We start from the raw sequence: 21975 nt of genomic DNA, 5'->3' as shown, positions 1-21975 counted from the left end.
ATAAATATCTGTGTTTGTGTTCTTTTTTGGAAACATCAGTTCCTGAAAGCCTGCTCCTTAATTACGTTTCATATTAAATTTTTGTAGTCCTATGTGAGTTTTCTTTGGATTAAATTGTTCATTTTTTCTGCTGTTCCTAATTTGAGAATCAGAGTGAAAATATGATTTTTTTTTTTTAATTTTTAAAGAGTTTTTCTTTAAGTATGAACACTCCAGATAAATAATTACTGAGTTACCACTTGTCATTGTCAGTAGTAACATATGAAGAGTTTTGATGTTTCAGCATTAAGAATGTAAAGACCTCCAAATATACAACTGCCTTTTTTTTTTTTCTCCCCAAGGGGGATGCCTGTGTGTGCATGTGTGTTGAAGAATAGTTGGTTAATTGTTTTTAGTCAGAAAAAGGGGAGTGAATATTAAATGCCTTACAGTTAATTGTACTAATGGGGGGGCTATTTAATTGGGTTTTAATTTGTTGTTGTGCAGTGTAACTTTTGTGAAGGCACTTGACCTCTGGTTTTTATTTTGTTTTGAGGAAATGAATCAGGCCAATGGTGTTTAGTTTGCAAATATCACTAAAATCTCTGTTCTCCATATCCATCTGGTGACACTGAGGCCAGCTTCGTAATACTTATTATTTAAAAAAAAAAAAAAGCTGCAAATGAAAGCTTTAATCATCAAAGCAACCTTCAAAAGATAGTAGCATTTACAAAAACATTATTAGCTAAGTTAAGGTCTTGGTTTTTTGATAAGATGTTATGAAGAAAAAAAGAAAATTTCTCAGATGTTTGTCAGGATAAATTACAGCAGTTTTGGTTCTTTGTTTAAGCTAACAAGTTTTTAGTCTGTTAATGACTGGGTTTGTAGCTGGATTTATTCAGGATTTGAATTGTGATTAACCTGAAAGTGCCATGTCTGTAATTTGCTGCTGACATTGTGCTAAATTGCCAGTTTTAAAAAATGTGAAATTCTAATGCCAAGTGCACTGTGAAAGTGTGCTCAAGGTTTGCAGTGCAGTGGAGTTATTGTCACTGTGTCTGTGTAGCAGTATGAATGCATCTTTCAGAACAATATTTTCAAGCTGCAGAGGTTTTGTTGTACTGTCATAATGCAATAGATTTGTTTCTGGGTTTGGGGAAGTTGCCCAAAACTTTCCCATGCTGTCTTATGGGAATAATAGTTAGATTATAGAGACATCTTTTGCTGCCAACAAATTTGCAGACACACCTAAATTCTTTTCTGCAATCCACATAATGAGAACTTTTGCATTTTTTTATGATACATTAAACTTCTATGAATAAGCAGGTAGCCCCCTAGAGCTTCAGCCTTGTATTAGCAAAAAAACCTGGAAGCCAGAAAGTTTGTTAGTAGATGAGGTTTTTTCCTGTTTCACTATTGTGGAAATCCAGCTAGCAGTGAGAAGTAGAAATGAGCTTAAGTTTTCAGTGGAAACATTTCATATATGTACAGTTCTAATTTTTGGTCTGTGAAGTTCATCTAAAACCGTCTTATATCTGTCCCATGGTACTAATCTCTTACGTCGCCTCAGGTTCCTCTTTAAGGTCTTGCAATAGACCTTGTCTTTCTCAGACATTGTGAATGTCCAGATTCTTGCAGTTCCGCAGTTAGATACCACCTACTATCCAAATTAATTTTGAGTGAGTCGGTAGTGGGCTGTCTAGGCTGAATGCTTTATATTCTTCACTACTTCCTAGGTTTGAATAAAGACCCTGTAGAGCTAACAGATAATATCCTCAGAAGATGAGTTGTGAAGAGGAATATGTATTTTGCTAAAGCAACCCTTTGTTTAAGGCATCACTTGGCAGGGGGAAGTTTTTTATCTTATTATCTTTCAGCAGAATTCAACATCAGATATGGATCATAAACTTCCATTTAGAATGTAAGGCATCTCTTTTGCAGTTGAAGGAAACAATGTTTTGAGCGTGGTCACTTAGCAAACTTGAAAGTAATCCATCACTATATCTCATTTCTTATGGATCCACGCTTTTCTGCTTGCAGACTGGGATTAGACAGGGAGTCAAGAAACTGTGATGTCACATGATGGCAGACAGTTGCAGTTTGGAGATAAAGGAGGTAGCAAGGGCAGTTCTCATTTGGGATGAACACACTGATTTTGACGAAACTGCTTTAGAATCTTGCATGTTATAAGTAATCCATCCCATATTAGTATGCCATTGTTCCATTTTTCTCTCATAAATAAATCTATTTGTATTATCATCTGCACGATATTCCCTTTTGAATTGTGGAGGAGAGGATTCAACCTATTAAAGGAGTTAAATAGTTTATCTTTAAACAGGCTGAGTAAGTCTTAGAATTAAAGATTCCACTTTTAAAACTAACAGGAAAATGCTATATTAGAAACATAGTTTGTCAGGAATAACTGATGGTATGGACTGAGTTGACAGTTTTTGAACAGTGTATGAGTTCAGTTGAAGTTTATGAAGGGATATAAAATCAGACTCCATCTTTGTTTTGGATGCTTCACTTCTTTTGTTCTGGAATTACGTATTTCATGTAATTATGAGAATGCCTCTAGCCACTAATAAGTATTGTGCTTGCAATTAAATGTTCATATGTGCCATTGAAAGTGACATCTAAATCATTTGCTTCATGTTTGATTCATGTTCAGCCACTGAAATGGGTTGTAGGTTTTGCTCTTAAGACAGCTGCTCTGTGTACATTTTTGCCTAGCACCTTTATCTTAAATGCTTTGTAGTTAAGGATATTGTTATTAGGCACATTTTTTTATAAGACTGTGGAAAGAGAAGGTAACACATCGTAAGGCCCAGATTTAAAAATACAGTTGAGAACTCCTTTTCCTGACCTAAGTGATTTAAATTGCAGTTCATTGCCAAATCCTAGATGGTTAGAGTAGTTCATGTAGCCTGCTCTGTGCCAGCCTCTGTCCTAGGAATCTTTTAAATACTGATGGGGAGGGGGCTGGAAACAGAAAGGTGTTTTTTGGGGCTGTTTTTTTGGAATGGAATTTGTGAAAAAAGAGAGACACATATTCTTGCAGAAAATGGGAGACCAAGGTTGAAGTCATAGAATCATAGAATGGTTTGCATTGGAAGGGACTGAATTAGGGAACAAATGGGTAACTGTTAGCATAAACTATTGTAGCTAGCAACTCCGATAGCATAGATGCTGTTGCAAGCATAACAGAATGTTAGGCAAAGGCACTGTAACCCTATTGTTAGCAGAAGTTACAAAGATTGGGTAGATAACAGAAACGTGAATGTATACACTCAGCGACCATCTGGTTGAAACCAGCCTTGCAGTCTGAAGCTCAGCCAACTCAGCATTCTGGGCCAAAGGTGAAGGTACCCGGTGAAGAAGACTGTGAATCTTCCTCCAAAAGACCCCAACAGACGACCACCAGACGGCAGTACGCGTGCGCCAGGAGGAGGGAGCCTATGATAACAGGTTCTTGGAAATAATTAAAATATCCCCGCCTTTTCTTAGAACTAGTTGTACTAACCCAGCCTATGGTAATGAATACGTACACTGCAGAACCATGTAAGGGACAGCTGATGCAACATACAGTGTGCAAGCTAGGAGGAGCTATCCCCCTTGCACCCGGCGCCGTAATAAACATACCTGCTTTATAACTCGTTTGAGTTGTTGTGAAGTTTGATTCCGTATGTCAGGACCTTTAAAGGTCATCTAGTCCAACCTCCCCTCAGCAGGGACACCTTCAAATAAGTCAGGTCGCTCAGAGCCCCATCCAACCTGACCTTGAATGTTTTCAGGGGTGGGGCATCTACAGCTTCTCTGGGCAACCTGTTCCAGTGTTTCATCAACCTCATTGTAAAAAAATTCTTCCTCATATCTAGTCTGAATCTACCCCCCTTTAGTTTATAACCATTACCCCTTCTCCTATCGCTACAGGCCCTACTAAAAAGTCTGTCCCCATCTTTCTTATAAGCCCCCTTTAAGTATTGAAAGGCCACAATAAGGTCTCTCTGGAGCTTTCTATTCTCCAGGCTGAACAACCCCAACTCTCTCAGCCTTTCCTCATAGGAGAGGTGTTCCATCCCTCTGACCATTTTTCTGGCCCTCCTCTGAACAGGTCCATGTCTTTCCTGTGCTCCAGGAGGACTCCAGAGCTGGACGCAGTACTCCAGGTGGGGTGTCACCAGAGCAGAGCAGAGGGGCAGAATCACCTCCCTCGACCTGCTGGCCACGCTTCTTTTGATGCAGCCCAGGATACGTGGGCTTCACCATTGCTTCCTTTGCCTTTTCTCTTCTGTCCTGAGCCAGCTACATCTGCCTCACTCCCATCGCAAACCCTACCTGGGCTTGCTTCAGGCAGCTGCTGGATCGAGCACCCATTATGCTGGCAACTGTCACTACTACCAGTTTTTTCTTTCCATGCCATACTTGAGCAGTCACATGAGGTAGACTATAATTGACCTGAAGTTCAGATTTCTCTTACAGAAATTTTAAAATGTGAAAATGATCTCATCAGGTAGTGTGCGTAAGATATTATACGTTTATCTGGCCATGCTGGCTGTGGATAGCTAAATACAAACAGTACAAACACTATTTACAAGTCATTCTACAGTCATTAATTTGTGTGTATTTTTAAAACAGCTGTCAAATTCGTATTAGCGGATGGCCCTGACTCCTTCAAGGAAGTTTCTTTTAAATCAACATAGATTTAGCATTAATATGAATTAAGAATTTGAAGTGCTAGTTTGTATCAAAAACAAAGGTTTCTTTTTTCTGTTTCTAACTTTGGGTCACTTAATGACCTGATCGTTTGTTGTTGACTGATAGAGGGGAAAAAAGCTTTATGCTCAGTTATTTGAAATATACTACTTCATAATGTGCTTGCAAAGGAGTGGGGGAAAAAAAAAGCTACTTTTGTTGCTCTTGTTCTTCCAGTCTCATTTATGGATGTGAGTTCATTAAAAATCTGAAGTCTTTTACACTGGTTCTTGTTTTTTTGTTTCTACTTCATTGTGATTTTTGCCTTTGTAGGCCTAATTTACATGGAAGATAGCCTTTTTAAGTGTTACTATCAGTTTTCAGCTTAGATTGTTTTTGTACTGTAGTTCTGTTCTGTAAGCTGGAACCTGTATATGCATCTTATATACCTTATTAGGGAATAGATGCCTTAATAGGGAACCTGGAATTTGAGATTGAAGTGCTATTCTAGCATAGTCTTGCTGTGGCAGTCATACCAGTGGTTGCCTGAGTATTGGAGTTTTTATTATAGACCCAGGTTTAGGCTACTGTTCTCACTTTGGCTCTGAAATTTTGAGAGTGAAGGCACTGGTTTTTGTTCTTTGCTTCCCTAACATGGAAAGGAAAGAATTTTTTCTACTTACATGTGGTGGCTCAGAAAATCTTGTTCGCTTCCCAGTTCTGTTAGAGGAATTCTAGGCTAGGCTTTTTTGTGCAAGTGGTCTCTTGGCAACCTGATCGTAGATGTAAATCAATTTGCTTCTTCAGGTGCATAAATAAGATTTATTTAGCTAATTGATATCTTAGTTTTTCTATCATGAGGTGCCTCTGAGTAAGTTGGAGGTAGCCATGCTTGAGCTAGAGGTTGGAGTCGGTGAAATCCTGTGGTCCCTTCAAACCTAAATTATTTTATGTTTCTAAAGAAGACAGAGACACACTTCTCTGAGGTGTATAGGCAAATAGCAAAGGGCGGTGAACACAAGTTAGATCAAGGATTCTGGTTACATAGTAGGAAAAAGTTTTTCATTGTGAGGGTGGTCTAACACTGGACCAGGGTGGGGGTCCAGAGAGGTTGTGAAATTTCTATTACTAGAGATATTAAAAATATGACTGAGCAAGTCTCTGGGCATCCTCACATAATCTTGAAGTTGAATTTAGCTTTGAGGTTGGCTCTGCTTTGAGCGTGGGATTAGATCAAGGACCTCCTGAGGTCCCTTTATAATGTAAATTTTTCTGTGAATCTGTAATTATAGTGTATTTCACTCCTTGTACAGTATTGAAGATGGGGAGTTGAATGTCACTAAAATGTACAAGGTGACACTAGAGTAGAAGGAAAAATATATTTTCATCACTTCAAATTTAGTGACTTAGATCCAGTGTTATCTAAGTTATCTATCCAGTTAGATAACTTAGATCCAGTGGGAAGGGTGGATTGAGTGTTTTGGGAGTCATGTTTTAATTTTTTTTTTCTTTGTTCTCAGGTAATTCTTTGAATAATTTTAAACACTGTTTCACTGCCTTTGTCTTAGCTTGTTCTTTATGTTTTATGCTGTCCATAGGCTGCTTTGCTTCCTAATAAAACCACATATAATCAGAAATAGTCTGAGTTTTTTGGCTGACTATATAATCAAAATTGAAGCTTCAGGAAGCTATAGTTATACAAGGAGAGGGGAAAACTAATGGAAGATAAACCACATACATGCTTAAGTGATGTCACAAATAAGTGACAGTGTTTTCCCTATTCTCATCCTATTTCAGCTACCCCTGGAGACCAGCTCTGAGGGCAGGCCCATAATTTGCTTTTCATACCTGTTTAATGCTTGGCCTAGTCTTAATCAGTCCTCAGTGCTTCCAGTTGTGTTGAGGTCATAGAAACGTGTGTGTTTTCTAAGAACTTACGGAGCCCATACTGTTTTTTTAGAAATGTCTTTCAAAACGAGCAGATACTGAATATGAAAACTATACCTTGCAGTAGTGTCTTAGAGGAGTAAGTTAAAAATGAACTTCTAGAACATGAGAAAAACCTTGCCTCATCAGACCAAATGCCCACCTAACTGAGCATCCTGTCTCCAACAGCAGCTGATGCTATGGGAAGAAAGTAAGAATTGGATGAGCATGTAGGGATGCTTCCTTAGAAAAACCTCACAACCTTCAGTGATTTGTGACATGGAATTTTTTGAATTTATAGCTCTAGGTGGCTTTTTCTTCTATGAATTTGTTTGACTGCTTTTGAACCCATATAAATGATCTGACAAGAGTGCATTCTCTTTTCTGTAGATGGGTAAGCATGTGTTTGTCAGAGAAAAGGTCAAGGAAATGCCCTCTGCACTTGAGTATGGTGAGGTTTGTGAGGCTTGGTTCCTAGAGGAGTTAATTTTTAAGCCTTTGACTTGCCTCCGAGAAAAAATGTCTCCTTGTGGTCATTAAGCAGCTGAGTCTAGCTGTGTAATTTATCATGCAATTTGTAATAGAATATGTAAGCAGCACATTCCCTTTGCAGATGCTCTTTCATGTTTCGTGTGTGTGAAGTATTTTTTCCAAATTCTGTTTTTGTTTGGAGATCGTGGCAAAACTATTGGTGTATGGAGAAGGAAAGAGGTTGAAATATTATACCTTTTTAGAATTCATCTGCTAGTAAAAGTATGTATTCCAAACTGAAACCTGGAAGAGAATGTTAGTGATTGAAAAGACCTTACTAAGTTCCTTAAGGTAATACAGATGCATAGATGTAGTGGCACTAGTGGGCAACAGTACATTGAAAGAAGCATGTTTATTGTAACATGTTCATTAGTCTTTTTATTATGTCATTAATATTAACGTCTTTGATTCTCTGCTGCTGTGTTGCCACAAGGCTATTTGTCGTCAAAAAACTTAAGGAAAAATTGCTTGTAAGTGGAAGAAGTGAGCCTACTTAGCTGTTTTACAAAGTTGATTCTTTCTTCTCCTTTTACTCCCTTCAGTTTTCCAACTTACTACTATTTGTCTGTCTTTGTAGTTTATATTCTAAGCAAGCTGGGAACCCATCTTGCAGGAGGCAAAGAAATCTGCTTTTAATCTCAGTTTATCAGGATCTAGGATACTGTTTTCTGATATGGTCTACAGCAAGTTTTTTTGCTAACACTTGTGAGTTACTGAGGTGTGGTCTAATATTCATCTTCCTCTGAAGTAAGCACTAGGGCTGTCTAGTTCCTGAAATTCAGGGATAGTACAAAAAGACACAAACCCAAATCCTTTTCAAAAATATTACAAACATCTTTTATGTAGATTAAGCAAAATGGAGTTGTGTCATACAAACTTACTATTGGCAGTTCTTAGCAATCAACTTGCATAAAGCATGCTTTCAGCAAAATTCAGTAGTGGATCTTTCTCTAGGCCATAAAATAAAATCTTATATATGACACATTTTATTTTTTTTTTTTTTTTTTGTTAGTAGCTATGTACTTTTCGGTAACTAACTAGAAATGTGTGGTGGCTTTTATGACTGAGTCTATTTTAGGTCTGGAGGAATGCATGCAGCCTGCCGTTTTACAAAGGTAAAACAAAGGTAAGGCCACAGATCACTAAGAGACTGCATACCTACTGTACTGTCTTCATTTCAGAGCATTTCTGCAAATGTGAAAAGCAGTACAGCAATCCTCATTTCTGTTTGGAGTTATTTCCTCCACTACAAGACATTTCTCCTGCCTATGTATACGTTCTCCAATCATCTTGGTGCTTTGCTGCCAAGTCAGATTGACCTTTGTTATGGTCAGATTTTTATTTCCTTCATCGCTGCGTTGTCTGTCTGTCGTAAGCAATGTCCCCACCATTGTAATCTTCTTGACTGCAGCGTATCCCTTCCATATTCCATTCTTGTCATTTTGTCTTAAAATCAATGTGATATCTGCCATGTTATAAAGAACTTGCAGCTCTGTAGCCTGCAGGCTTCTGATGTGTTTCATTAAATTCAGCTGCTTTCCAAACACATGATGATATTATCATAGACTGATTAGATGAATTGCACTTTGGTACCAAATGTGACGTTTTCCTCTGGTTCTAATTGTGGCAGAATTTGTGCGGTGCTTGAGGCCAAAACTTGACTCAGTCTGACCTCATCTCACTGGATCTGTTGGCATTGACTGGTCTCCTTTGGTACAAAGCAATCTCCTTACTCTGTGACTTTTGCTACTCTCCTCTGTTGCGATTAAGTGATCTTGTCGTACAGATATTTAGAATACAGCTCAAAGTGCTGGGGTTTTTTTGAGTGTATTACCAGCTCAAGAGCTGCCTGTTGTCTCTCAACTGCTTGTTGCTGCCTGTCTGCAGCCTCCTTTGTAGCTGTTATGACCCTTTGTGAGGCCACACAATCTGCAGTAGATTGGGGAACCGCTCCAGCTTAAAAATAACCTTGCAAAGAAAGATGTAAATACCTTTATTGTAATTCCATGTTTCCAGGCCAGCAGGATTATCATAAAAAAAGACATTGCTAGTTACACAGTGTTTTCTGAATAAGCTAAGAAGCTTAACACGATTGATCGTCAATCTTCTAACTCATGCAACAGTCTTATAGTCCACTTTAGAACATGAAAAGCTGCATCATGCTTTACCTACTTACCACCGGTCTTTTTCTGTGCTGAACTTTAATGCAGTGTTATCTTAGGGTAATATTCACTACTTGTAGACAGTCTAGTACCTATCACAGTTTGGCTTTTATTGAAATTAACATGCTGAGTCAGTAATGAAATTTTTCTGTTTGGAGGATTCTGTGCAGCTGAAGATTTTTTTTTTTTTTGCATTTAGCACACAGCTACATGCATCAATTTATTGTAATCAGCTGGAATTTTTTTTAGTGGCTGACAGTTCAGAGACTGGTTTCAAGCCATTTGATACAGTTACTGTTTGGCATTTTTTTAACCATAAACCTCTGGACATTAGGGCTCACTTGAATGTCTAGAAAAGAAAGTGTAATTACTGACAGAAATTTCTTTTTTACAGGGACTAAAGCCTACCCAGGAGCAAATACAATTCTTGCCTCACAGCATATAAGAAGTGTGATAAATGTTGCTGTTATGTGCAATCCATGGGCATTTCTCCTTGTCTATAATACACAATTTTCACTTGTCTATAATACAAATGAAATCTATATTACATACTTTGGCTTATTTTACTATAAGTACAATATGTTATTTGGGTATGTAGTCACTTTCTAGGCCATTCTGCTCTTGTCCATCTTGAGAGAATACTTTTTTGTAGCTTCCTGGACTTGTAGTGTTGTTGTCCTTCCTTGTATGCTTGCTTTCCAATGTACTGAGCTTTGATTACTTGATTCAGGATTGTACTTCTCAAAAAAGAATCACAGTTATGCATCCCACTTTGAAAAGGATTTTTGACTGAAAAGATGGACGTCATACCTTTGGAAGAGCCACCTTGACACTCTATACAAACTTATTCAATACAAAAATATACCTGGGCACTTAGCAGTACCTCTAGAAATCCTGGATAGCTCCTGTCCCTCACTGTGTTGTCAACATAGCAGTTCCAATGTATTTGCCAGTCTGTGGGACAGGATCTCACACATGCATTAATCTAACAAGGATTAATTGCTGTTGAGAAACGATTTGAGCATAGTTATTTTAATTCCCCTGGTTAAAAGTGTTTAATGACTTTTTTTGTCTACTTTAAATAAACAAAATCAGTTTCTGATCAGAGAAGATGAGATTTAAACTGCTGTAGTAACATTGCCCCTGGGTGAAACATATAATAGCATTAATCTGCAAATATAACAATGGTGATGCTTGTGTATTCCGTGATGATAGCCTTCTTGTTTGGACTAACAGGATGAAGTATTGTCTGTGGTGTCTTCTTCACATCATCAGTTTCATTTTGGTGTAGTTTGTTTTTGTCTAAGTTATGAGGATGTCCTATATTTCCATCAGCTGGGCAAGCAGTAGTTTGAAGTTAACTACCAAATATGTGCTTCCTAAGTCACGCTTTCATATGTTGGGTGAAACATCTTAAGACAGTGGATGTCCAGTACACAGCCACTGAGTGAGGAGGCCTGACCAAAGCCTGAGCTCTGTGATGAGGCTGTTTAAAGTGTCTTACATTCCTTCCTCCTTACATTACTTTGCATTTATACAGGCAATAAGGGAGACCTTGTATTTTGTCAGAACATGAGAACAACAACAGATTTATGTTGTTGGTTAACTTTTTGTGCCTTGTGGCTTTTTAAAGCAGGCTAACCCTTGGATATTTTTAGAAGTGATTCAAGTTGACTGTCATGGATATTTGTCCTTGGATAAGTGCTTACAGGTATTGCTACTCTGAGTTACTAATGAATGACCTGGGAATTAATACCTTACTGGTTAGGAATGTTTGCCTTTAAATCGATTTTGAAAATCCTTTTAAGAACCATGCACCTGGCTGTGTGCCTATCTGATTGCAATCATCAGTAGAGGCACATCTCTACACCAGATACATATACATGTATACATGTAGTAGGAAATCACTTTCTTAGCAAGGCAGTAATCCTACAGTTTAAATCCTGGCAAAGATCAAGCAAGGGTGAACATTTCAAGGTGTTTTTTTTTTGTTCAGCTTCAATTTCCAATATAAGCTGTGCTCGTACATTACTTACGAAAGCTTTTTTATTTCAGTGACAGCTGATGAGCTATGGAAAGGAGCTTTGGCAGAGACTGGTGTGGGAGTAAAGAAAGGAAGAGGAAAGAGAAGGAAGAAAAAGCTAAGGAAGAATCTCAATAAAGGCCAGGAGATTGGTGAAGGTAGATTCACAAATAGGGGGCTGAAGACATGTCTTGACCTTTTCGTGTACAGTGTTTCTTGATTTAATAAATTGACAAATTGCTGTTAATGTCTGTGGTGTCAGAACTGCTTGAGATATTTTTGTCCTTTTAAAAAAAATCCTGATATGGTTGTTTAATGTTATTCTTGGTTTTTAAATATAAATTCTGTATCATAAAACGCACTTGAAATATGCGAGAACCTTCGATTTTATTGCATTTTTCCAGCGTGCAGAGTTTCAGTCTAATTTGGCATAAAATGTAATTTTTCTGTTGTTTTTAAGGGCGTTCTGGTTTCCTCTGGCCTGGTCTTAATGCACCTATGATACAAAGTGGTAGAGTCCAGGCAATTACTCAACGAAAAAAAGAAGAACGAGAGAGAATTCAGTCTGAAATTGTTCAGCAGAGAGATACATGGGAGAAGAAAAGAAAAATCAAAATTAAGAGAGAGGGAGGATGGAGTGGAAAGTGTTGGGGAGGTGTCGTTCTGGATCCTCCTGACCCAGGTCCTAATGGAGGTAAGAAAACTGAATATCTATCTTAGTCTTACTTAGCCTTTCTGGTAAGGGACTTGGAGAAAGTGAGATCCAGACTTTCCCTGTGGTTGAAAATTGATTTTATACTTCTGTCTTATATGCCATACATGAAGCAAGGCAGCTAAATCAAAGAACAAGTTGTGTTAACACAAGCTAAATCACTGCTTAGTCTAATATAGCTGTTAGAGTATTATATGATGTTATAGACTGTATGATATTATACTGTATTACAGAGTACTGTATTATGTTGTAGACTGTTATAGGAGTCTTAAAGTATGAAAATATTTTTCTGTGTTCAACATCAATTGTCTTGAATATGAAATATACCCATGTTTTTTTGTAGTTTCTTAAAGGATCCTGTGGGATAAATAATTTTTTTTTCTAGTTCATATAATGAAATATGGTTAAAGATTATGTAGTTTGAATGTAGCTAATAAAAGTTATTTATTTATTTATTTATTTGGTGCCTAGTTAAATATCATAGTGGAACTAGAGGTCCTATATGTAGAGTGGAGAGGTGACCTTAACTTCTTTACAGTGCTGTTATTCAGACCACTAGAAATTCTATAGTAGCTTTGTTTAACATTAAGAAGCCTAATTCTTTTCAATTAATTAAATATGAAAATGAGTTGTTACTCATGTTCAGCTGAGTTTTTCTTGTGAAGCACTTAATGATGCTTGTACGTTTATTGTCGTCTTTCTGTAGGCTTTTATAGTGAGATGAGCTAAGAAAGGTGTTTTCTAACACTGTTGTTTCAGGCTTGTTGCAGACTCCAGTCATTCTAACAGTTAAGCTTGTTCATGTTTTTGGAGCTCTTTTTGTCCAGGAATATGATCTCCCAGTGCAAGCTTGGATCTTGGAACATATGTTGTAGCAAGTCAACATAAATGAGAAATTATGTGCATGGAATCACAATTATATTGTTGTCTGATCTTCTTTTCTTGCAGTCACCTTTGCTCCCCAGTCTGCCTGGTGCTTTGTTTATTAATTTCTTTCTGTCTGTGAACTGGTTACATTCTATTGGACATTAATTAAAAATTCAGGTATGCTTTGAACCAAGCCATAAGGTAGTGAGAGCATTGTCTTTCCAGTGTGATCTAATGCCTTTGTCTGTGTAGACTAAAGTTATGCTGGCATTTTTGTAGCTTTCTGCTTTATAAAATCATGCTGTTGTTGCTATCTACTACTTCTCTGTTCCCTTCCCAGGTTTTCCATTCCAGTAGCTGGTATACATGATTTTGTGTCTTCTGTTGCTGTAGTGTCTGAGATATATTGTTTCCCTCAGATTTACCTTGTGACTTTAAGGACAGCTTGCCTGCCAATCTTTTTGAGTATTTCTCTATTGTCTTCAATTTTAAGAGCAATTAATTCTATTTTAGTATCAGCATAATACTGCAGTATACCAATGAAAGATTTCCTATATTTACTTCCCTTCATTTCGTTTTATTACCTTGAAAGCAAATATTCTATGGAAGGCAGTGATGTGACAATGGACTTGGCAGCCTGTCACTGAATCTTACAGCTGAAAAACAGAAGATTTGAGAAATTAATGAATTGCTCCAAATTCCCCATAAGGCAGTGGTGGAATATAGAGAAAGTCAAGAAAATTTCATGGTTCTAGTTCCATACTTTGAACACAAGACTATGTTGTTTTTAAATTCAAATATATTTTCAAGTAGTTTATTCCATTAAAAGAAGTGGCAGCTGTTGCATGCATTTATGCATGTATGAATTTTACCTTCCGATGTTTTCCTTGATTTAGCTTTTGGCTGATAGTATTGCTGTTGATTACTTGCATTAAAGTTGGCTGTGTGGAGGCTGTAGTAGTCAGGTCAAGTTTTGCCAAAAAGAAGAAAGGGCACTACAATCAAAATAGGAAAATGAAACTGTCAGCTTGTATTATAAATGTGCTTGAGAAAAAGCAGTTTCTAATTAGTGTACACTAGTTTCCTATTAATCTGTTAAAAATTGTGGGGATTTTGAGATCCCCATAGTTCTTTCAGCATCTTTTTATTCGGAGAATTAATGATTTTGCAGGGGAACTGGGACATTGCACTGTCAAGGTGGTAGGAGGAATAGACCTGAAACCACCAAACCGAATGTTTGTCCTGAGACTATGGCATGGCTGGGTTCCCTGGTGTCTAAGCAGGCATGACTGAGATTTTGCAGTTTAGCGCTTCCTAGTATTCTGGTATTAGATTCTCTAGTAACAAATGGAGGTTGAGCATATGCTGCAGCTTCCCTTCAGCAGCATTCATATTTTCTAATGAAAACAGGTACAGGAAGTTTGTAGAAACCTCAATGTTGTTAGCCTTCACCATCTGACAAATTTGTTTTAAATTGACCAATATGTTAAAAAAAAATAAAATTGGGGACGTACTGTGATTTTATATACTTCATTCTTTCAGGGGGATCTTCTTCGGTTACACCTTTACTTATTGTGCTAGCTATGAGTAGAGAAAGAACAGTATTATTCAGTTGGAAATAAAATTATTTTTCTTTTAAAATTAAACTTTTAAAATTTAAAATTTCTTTTTCTTTTAAAATTAAACTTTTCTTCCAAGTTTACAGTGTTTCTATGCAACTGAAGAGGCTTCAGAGAAGGAACAGAGTGCCTGTTGGCATTCATAGCCTCCACTGTGAGCTAGAAGTCTACTTCTTGTAGACTAACGGATCTCTAAATTGTGCCAAGATGATCATGTCTATAATCATCTTGGAGGTTATGTGTAAATGATAAAGCAATGTTTCGTGAAGGAGTGAGTCCCCAGTTCTTCACCATTATATTGTTTTCAGCTCCCAAACCTTTCTCCAGAATCTCACTGTGACTACACCAAATAAGTATTAAATGCTTTAATTAGCACTGGTCTTCTATGTTATACTGAAATGCTGTTGTTCATGAGATAAATTGGAAAAGCAGGAGGTTGGAAGGATCTCTTATCTATTCTGCTTCTTAGAATCATAGAATCATTAAGGTTGGAAGAGACCTCCAAGATCATCGAGTCCAACCGTCAACCCAACACCACCATGCCCACTAAACCATGTCCCTAAGCGCCTCATCTACCCGTCTTTTAAATACTTCCAGGGATGGGGACTCAACCACTTCCCTGGGCAGCCTGTTCCAATGTTTAACTACTCTTTCAGTAAAGAAATTTTTCCTCACGTCCAATCTAAACCTCCCCTGGCACAACTTGAGGCCATTTCTTCTCGTCCTTTCGCCAGTTACTTGGGAGAAGGGACTGACACCCACCTCGCTACAGCCTCCCTTCAGGTAGTTGTAGAGAGCAATGAGGTCTCCCCTCAGCCTCCTTTTCTCCAGGCTAAACAACCCCAGCTCCCTCAGCCGCTCCTCATAAGACTTGTTCTCCAGACCCCTCACCAGCCTCGTTGCCCTTCTCTGGACACATTCCAACATCTCAACATCCTTCTTGTAGTGAGGGGCCCAAAACTGAACACAGTATTCGAGGTGGGGCCTCACCAGTGCCGAGTACAGGGGCACGATCGCTTCCCTGCTCCTGCTGGCCACGCTATTTCTGATACAAGCCAGGATGCCGTTGGCCTTCTTGGCCGCCTGGGCAGGCGGCCCAGGTCTTCTTATACCAAGACATTGCATTTTACTCCATTGTCCATTGTTTTCAAAGTCAGTAGTTTTTTTTCCCCAACCAAGCTGATAATAGGATACTCCCTGTGGAAAATGTATCTGTATTAAAATATAAATCAATTATAAGTATGCTCTCAATTTCCTAAAAGGAAACAAATATATTTGCAATTTGTATTCAGGTATTTGCGTGGTCATCAGGTTTTGAAACAGAAACTCAGAGAAAATTAGGTCTTTTTGGGAGTATCCATGATTTGCAGCATTTTTGCCTGCTTCTATAAAATGGATTTTGAGAAATGCTGGTGCAGCTGCTGAAAGCCAAGCCTAGGGGATTTGCTGGCTGACTTTTCTTACAGCATGTGTCAGGGTGAAAGCCTATGCATAAGATCTGACTGGGCTGCTGTTTGCATGGTTTTGTGCTCTCTCATTTGACTTACTGTCTTTGGAGGCAGTACATCTAAATGCCCATGTCATGCTCAGAGCTCTCCAGTATTCGTGCTCTTTTCCTCCCCCACAATGTTGTAAGACATTTCAAAAACATCTTACTTCTTTGAAGTCCCTTCTAATGACAGAGCAGAAACTTACTAACTTTCTGTGCAGTGAAAAGAATATGTTCACCACTTAGAGCTGAATGTGTAATGTTCACCTGAACAGAGCTCTGTGTTCAGTGTTTCATTACCACTGTGATGAAAAGACTTGAACACAGATGTGACATAGGAAGCGATCTTTATTTTACAATGCAAAACACCTTAACTGTTACTAGACAAAATAAGTGATGCTGTAATTGTCTTTGATTGCAAAGACATTTTTTCCAGGCAGAATTTCAAATTGAAAGAGAAAAAAGAAAAAAAGTCTGGCTATAGAATCATAGAACAGTTTGGGTTGGAAGGGACCTCTAAAGGTCATCTAGTCCAACCCCTCTGCCGTGGGCAGGGACATCTTCAACTAGATCAGGTTGCTCAGAGCCCTGTCCAACCTGACCTTGAATGTTTCCAGGGATGGGGCATCCACCACCCTGGGCAACCTGTGCCACCAGTGTTTCACCACCCTCAGCGTACCTGTCGCAACAGGCCCTGCTAAAAAGTCTGCTGCCCTCTTTTTTATAAGCCCCCTTTAAGTACTGATAGGCTGCAAGAAGGTCTTCCCAAAGCCTTCTCTTCTCTATGCTGAACAACCCCAACTCTCTCAGCCTTTCTTCATAGGAGAGGTGTTCCACCCCCCTGGTCATTTTTGTGGCCTTCTTCTGGACCCGCTCCAACTGGTCCGTGTCTTTCTTATGCTGAGGGCTCCAGAGCTGGACACAGGACTCCAGGTGGGGTCTCACCAGAGCAGAGTAGAGGGGCAGAATCCCCTCCCTCGACCTGCTGGCCACGCTGCTTTTGATGCAGCCCAGGATACGATTGGCCTTCTGGGCTGCGAGGGCACATTGCTGGCTCATGTCCAGCTTTTCATCCACCAGTGCCCCCAAGTCCTTCTCGGCAGGGCTGCTCTCAATCCCTTCATCCCCCAGCCTGTATTGATACTGGGGGTTGCCCCGACCCAGGTGCAGGACCTTGCACTTGGCCTTGTTAAACCTCATGAGGTTCACATGGACCCACTTCTCGAGCTTGTCCAGGTCCCTCTGGGTGGCATCCCGTCCCTCTGGAGTGTCGACCGCACCACTCAGCTTGGTGTCATCTGCAAACTATGTGATTCTTTATTATTTGAAGTGGCTATGTATTGTTTTGTTTTATCCTCCCCCTCCCCTTTCTGGAATTTCACAGAAATATGTATCAAGAAATACTTGCAATTTCTTTGAATCCCTGTTGATTGCCTAGTACAAGTTTCAGAATATTCTGAACAATATTGGATAATAGTTTGGCCATGATGGAAGTGACCCATTTGGTGTTTTACCTTTTTATTTTTTAACCATTGAGCCTTTGCTCAGTGTATATGGGGTTCATTTACAGTTTTAGAGCAGTATTTAGGGAAGAAGGCAGTTTACAATGCCAGCCAGTGAAAATCCAAAACATTCTGTTTTCATAACACGCTGTGGGTAGTTTTTCATAGCATTTCTGCAGTTGGAAAGAATTAGGAAGAATATAAGATATAACTTAATAAAAATGCTTCAATATAAGTGGTGAATTGCAGTGATTTCCAAAAGAAAGTTTCAGGTTTAATTTGGAGAGGATGTATAGCTTAGCTTGTGATCAAAATATTCAACAGATTCTGAGGATGTCTCAGTTTTTCTATCAGCTTTGCTTTCTATGTGATGTTCAAACAAAGCAGTTAAATTTGTATGTCTTGCTTTACCATTTTAAAAAATGATTATTTTTCTTCCTTTGTGCTACTCTGGTTATTTGGTTGGACAGTCTTTGGAGACTGTTTCTGTCCTACTTCTCCGCATGTCTGGTACTTAAAAAGATGAGATATTGATTGCAGTTGGAGGTTGGGGTCCCTAATAGAGCACAATGAATGTATTTAACAGTTGTCATCTCTTAATTATAACAGGAGCTGTGTTGTAATTATAACAAGAGTAGTATTACACTTTCTGACAAGTTATCGTTTTAACTGGATTTTTTTTTTTAAGCAAGTTTTCTTCACCTAAGTTGATTTTACTGAAGAAATGAAAAAAAAAAACTATGCTTTATAAATAAGAGCTATATGCTGTTTTTTCACTGACCGTATTCTAAAAGAGATTGAATGAACGGAGTCAAATAAAAAACCACATTTGAGGTCTTTTTAAAAGGAAGCAACTAATGAAGCTCACTTTAGGTACGTTTGTTCAAAATATTCTTACCTTTTCTACTTACTGCTGAGATTAATTTATAAATTACAGTTACATAAAAATTGTGTCCTTTTTCAATTATACCACCTACGGGGAGCTATGCTGATAGGTAAGTAATACAAGGAAATGTAATACCCTATTTTTCTCCCAACAGAAACTTATGAAGACTTTGAAACAAGAGTCATTGAGGTAAGCATTACAAATCTTTTCAAGGACTTTAAATAATTATCACTATTTATATTGAGCTTGCAATTATTTAACCAGTCTTTGCTAAGTCAATCTTAAAGCAATAGGAATTAGTCTGGTATTCTGTTTCAAATGCTTGACATAATCTGTCATTCTTTTCATTGGGGCCTTATCTTCTCTGTTGAGCAAATAATATCTAATTCAAAGGTGGTCTTTCAACTCTGAAATGGCAAATGCCTGCAGATAAAGCTTTAATAGTTCACATACAACCATAATAGGGATCCTAGTAAAGTCTTAGGGTTATTTCTCAGACAAAACTACAAATAGGAAGTTGTATAACTCTGCTTGTAAAATGAATAATGAATTAAAGGGGGGGAGTGGCGGCACAGGGCAGAGAGTGAGTGGAATTAAGATCCCCTTTTGTGTGCCTCTGAAGTAATAAAATACTCACTTGTCCTAAATACGATAAAGGTGGATTTGGCTTCGAAAACAAGGTAATCCATTGGTAATAATTTTTTTACTGGTGAAATGTGAAGTGTTAGTAATGCAGATATGGGGACCCATGTTACTTCTCAATGGAAAAGCCATTACTGAAGAAGGCAACTTACAACTCATTCCAAAGCAGACCATTAACAGTTAGTGCCATGCACACCCACGCTATCACAAAATATGCTTTCCATTTATCTTAATGGAAAGTTTAAAAAACTAGTTTTTCTTTCACTTCAAATACATTAGTTGCTATGGAAACCATAGAACTAGTATAAGCATTGTTGGGGGGAATCATAACTTCAGAAATAAATTGATTTCTTGTGACTCATTTGCTCCCAATCCAGAATCAGATGATGCACAGCATCCAGAAGGGGAGCAGCTCTGGAAGCAAGAACAATTATTTGCTCTCTATCCTTGCATGTTCCCTTCTCTTCTACTTGTGTTGTAATTTTAGTGAAACTTGTGGTAGCAGCGGTCATTTCCAACTCTGTGTCCAGAAGTTTGTTTTTTAGACAACTGAAATCTCAAACTTATTTATTTATTTATTTAAATACCTAATGTGTTAAAAGGACTTGATATTTGCTGAAATGATTGATCCATTAGAAAGCAAAGCCCTCTACGGTGTGGCAAATTGACCACTTCCAGCTGGGGGCATCAGAAAGCCCCCAAATAAGAGTTTGCCAAGTCTCTCTTGTTCATAAGTATTGATCTTCTTGGTGAAGGAGAAGGGACTGGGAGAAATTCAGTGTTACTTGTAGCACATTTTGCTGGGGAGAGATCTTAGAGCCATGTTCAGCTCCTTGTGCCCTGAAGCCCACCTCATTGGTCTGTGGAGCCCCACAAAGCAGGAAACTGTGCCTGTGACTCTTCAGGTTGGCTGCAGGGTGGAGAAAGGCATCTTTGCGGAGCATTCTGCAGAGGTGGTTGTGACAGAATGGCTGCTGCCATTCTAGAAACAGCTGCTGTAAGGTGACTTCCTTTGTATAATTGGGCACCCAGAGTGGAAGAATCTGAGCCTCCAGTAACTGCCACTGAACTCTTGCAGACCAAATGAATTCCTAAGGACTTCTGGTCAAAATTCAGATTGTGCTTTGATAAATTACATTAAACCTTGTTATACAAATACTCTGGTGCATAAATCAACCCGGTAGCTTTGTAAGTAAAGTAATTAGAATCATAGAATATCTTGGGTTGGAAGGGAGTCCAACTCCCTGCTCCTTGCAGGACTACCTAAAACTAAACCATATGACTAAGAGTGCTGTCCAGACACTCCTTGACCTCTGACAGGCTTGGTGCCGTGACCACTTCTGTGGGGAACCTGTTCCAGTGACCAACCACCCTGTCAGTGAAGAACCTTTTCCTGCTGTCCAATCTGAACTTCCCCTGACGCAGCTTCATACCGTTTCCTTGTGTCCTATCGCTGGTCACCAGAGAGAGGAGATCAGAACCTCCCCCTCCACTGCCCCCCTTGAGGAAGTTGTAGACTGCAATGAGGTCACCCCTCAGCCTTCTCTTCTCCAAGCTGAACTAACCAAGTGACCTCAACTGCTCCTCATAAGTCTTGTCCTCAAGACCTTTCACCATCTTGGTCGCCCTCCTCTGGACACACTCTAATAGTTTGATGTCCTTCTTATATTGAGGTACCCAAAACTGCACACAGTACTGGAGGTGGGGCCGCACCAGTGCAGTGTAGAGTGGGACAATCGCCTCCCTCAGCCAGCTAGCTGTGTTGTGCTTGATGCACCCCATCACACGGTTGGCCTTTTTGGCTTTCAGGGCACACTGTTGATTCATATTGAGCTTGCCATCAACATAGACCCCCAGATCTCTTTCTGTGGGGCTGCTCTCCAGCCTCTCATCCCTCAATTTGTACATATAACCAGGATTACCCTGTTCCAGGTGCAGAATCCATCACTTGCTCTTGTTAAATTTCGTATGATTGGTGATTGCCCAGCTCTCTAGTCTATCCAGATGTCTCTGTAAGGCCTCTCTACCCTCGAGGGAGTCCACAGTTCCTCCTAATTTGATATTGTTGGCAAACTTACTTAATGTACATTTGACTCCTGCATCCAGATCATTTATAAAAACATTACAGAGCGCTGGCCCTAAAATTGAGCCCAATAGTGACTGGTCGCCAGCCTGATGCAACCCCATTTACTATAGCTCTTTGAGCCTGACTCGTCAGCCAGTCGTTCACCCAACGTATTATGGACATATCTAGCTGTATGCTGGACACTGTGCAGAAGGATACTGTGAGAGACAGTATCAGAAGCTTTGCTAAAATGCAAAGAAACCCACATCTGCTGTCTTCCCTTGGTTAACTAGATGGGTGACCTTGTCATAAAAGGAAATTAAGTTGGTTAAACAGGACTTCCCCCTTGTGAACCTGTGTTGGCTATGACCAATTGCGTAAACTTGTCACTTTAGAACATTCTCCTGTTGTTTACTTACCTACAGGTGAAGTTGCTTATTAGATTTATGTTCCTTTCAGGATTATCATCAGAACCTTTAACTACTACCATTTAACTACTTTATTATTGAAAAACTATACTAGTCTAGCTGCTGCTTTGAAAACGAGACTTCTCTCATTTCTAACCATGATCTGAGAGCCAAGGTATTAACCTGAATTAATACACATTCTGTGATAGATGCACATCAGGTCTCTGCTTAATACTGACTGACTGTTGAGTTGTTACGCAATTTTAAATGGATAGAGATTAATATTCATCACTTTACTCTTATCATTGCTACAGCTTCGCTTACCAAACAATTCTGTGAAACATTGCCTGTATTTTTATCCAAATTATGTCATACCTGTGTCCAGACGAGGTATTTGTTCCAAAGTATCTGTGTTTGAGATACAGCATATCATCTTGTGTTCCACTACCAAAGTTCACTAGTGGTGCCCT

At 38.9% G+C, this 21975-nt stretch overlaps 1 protein-coding gene across 1 annotated transcript in view; it reads left to right on the top strand.

The window, feature by feature from the left end:
• Positions 1–21975, top strand: part of LOC103925078 (28S ribosomal protein S5, mitochondrial-like) — a gene marked incomplete at both ends in the record, with an annotated part of 64204 nt that overhangs the window by 12767 nt on the left and 29462 nt on the right. Inside the window, 3 exons of the mRNA XM_009333725.1 lie at positions 11349–11474; positions 11777–12010; positions 18546–18580. Of these exons, the coding sequence (XP_009332000.1) occupies positions 11349–11474; positions 11777–12010; positions 18546–18580 (395 nt within the window). The remainder of the gene's footprint in view (positions 1–11348; positions 11475–11776; positions 12011–18545; positions 18581–21975) is intronic.

This window comes from Pygoscelis adeliae, unplaced genomic scaffold (assembly GCF_000699105.1).
Source record: "Pygoscelis adeliae isolate BGI_AS28 unplaced genomic scaffold, ASM69910v1 Scaffold621, whole genome shotgun sequence".
Taxonomy (NCBI): domain Eukaryota; kingdom Metazoa; phylum Chordata; class Aves; order Sphenisciformes; family Spheniscidae; genus Pygoscelis; species Pygoscelis adeliae.
The sequence above is the reverse complement of the archived record's forward strand: the minus strand, read 5'-3'. Positions and strand labels throughout refer to the sequence as shown.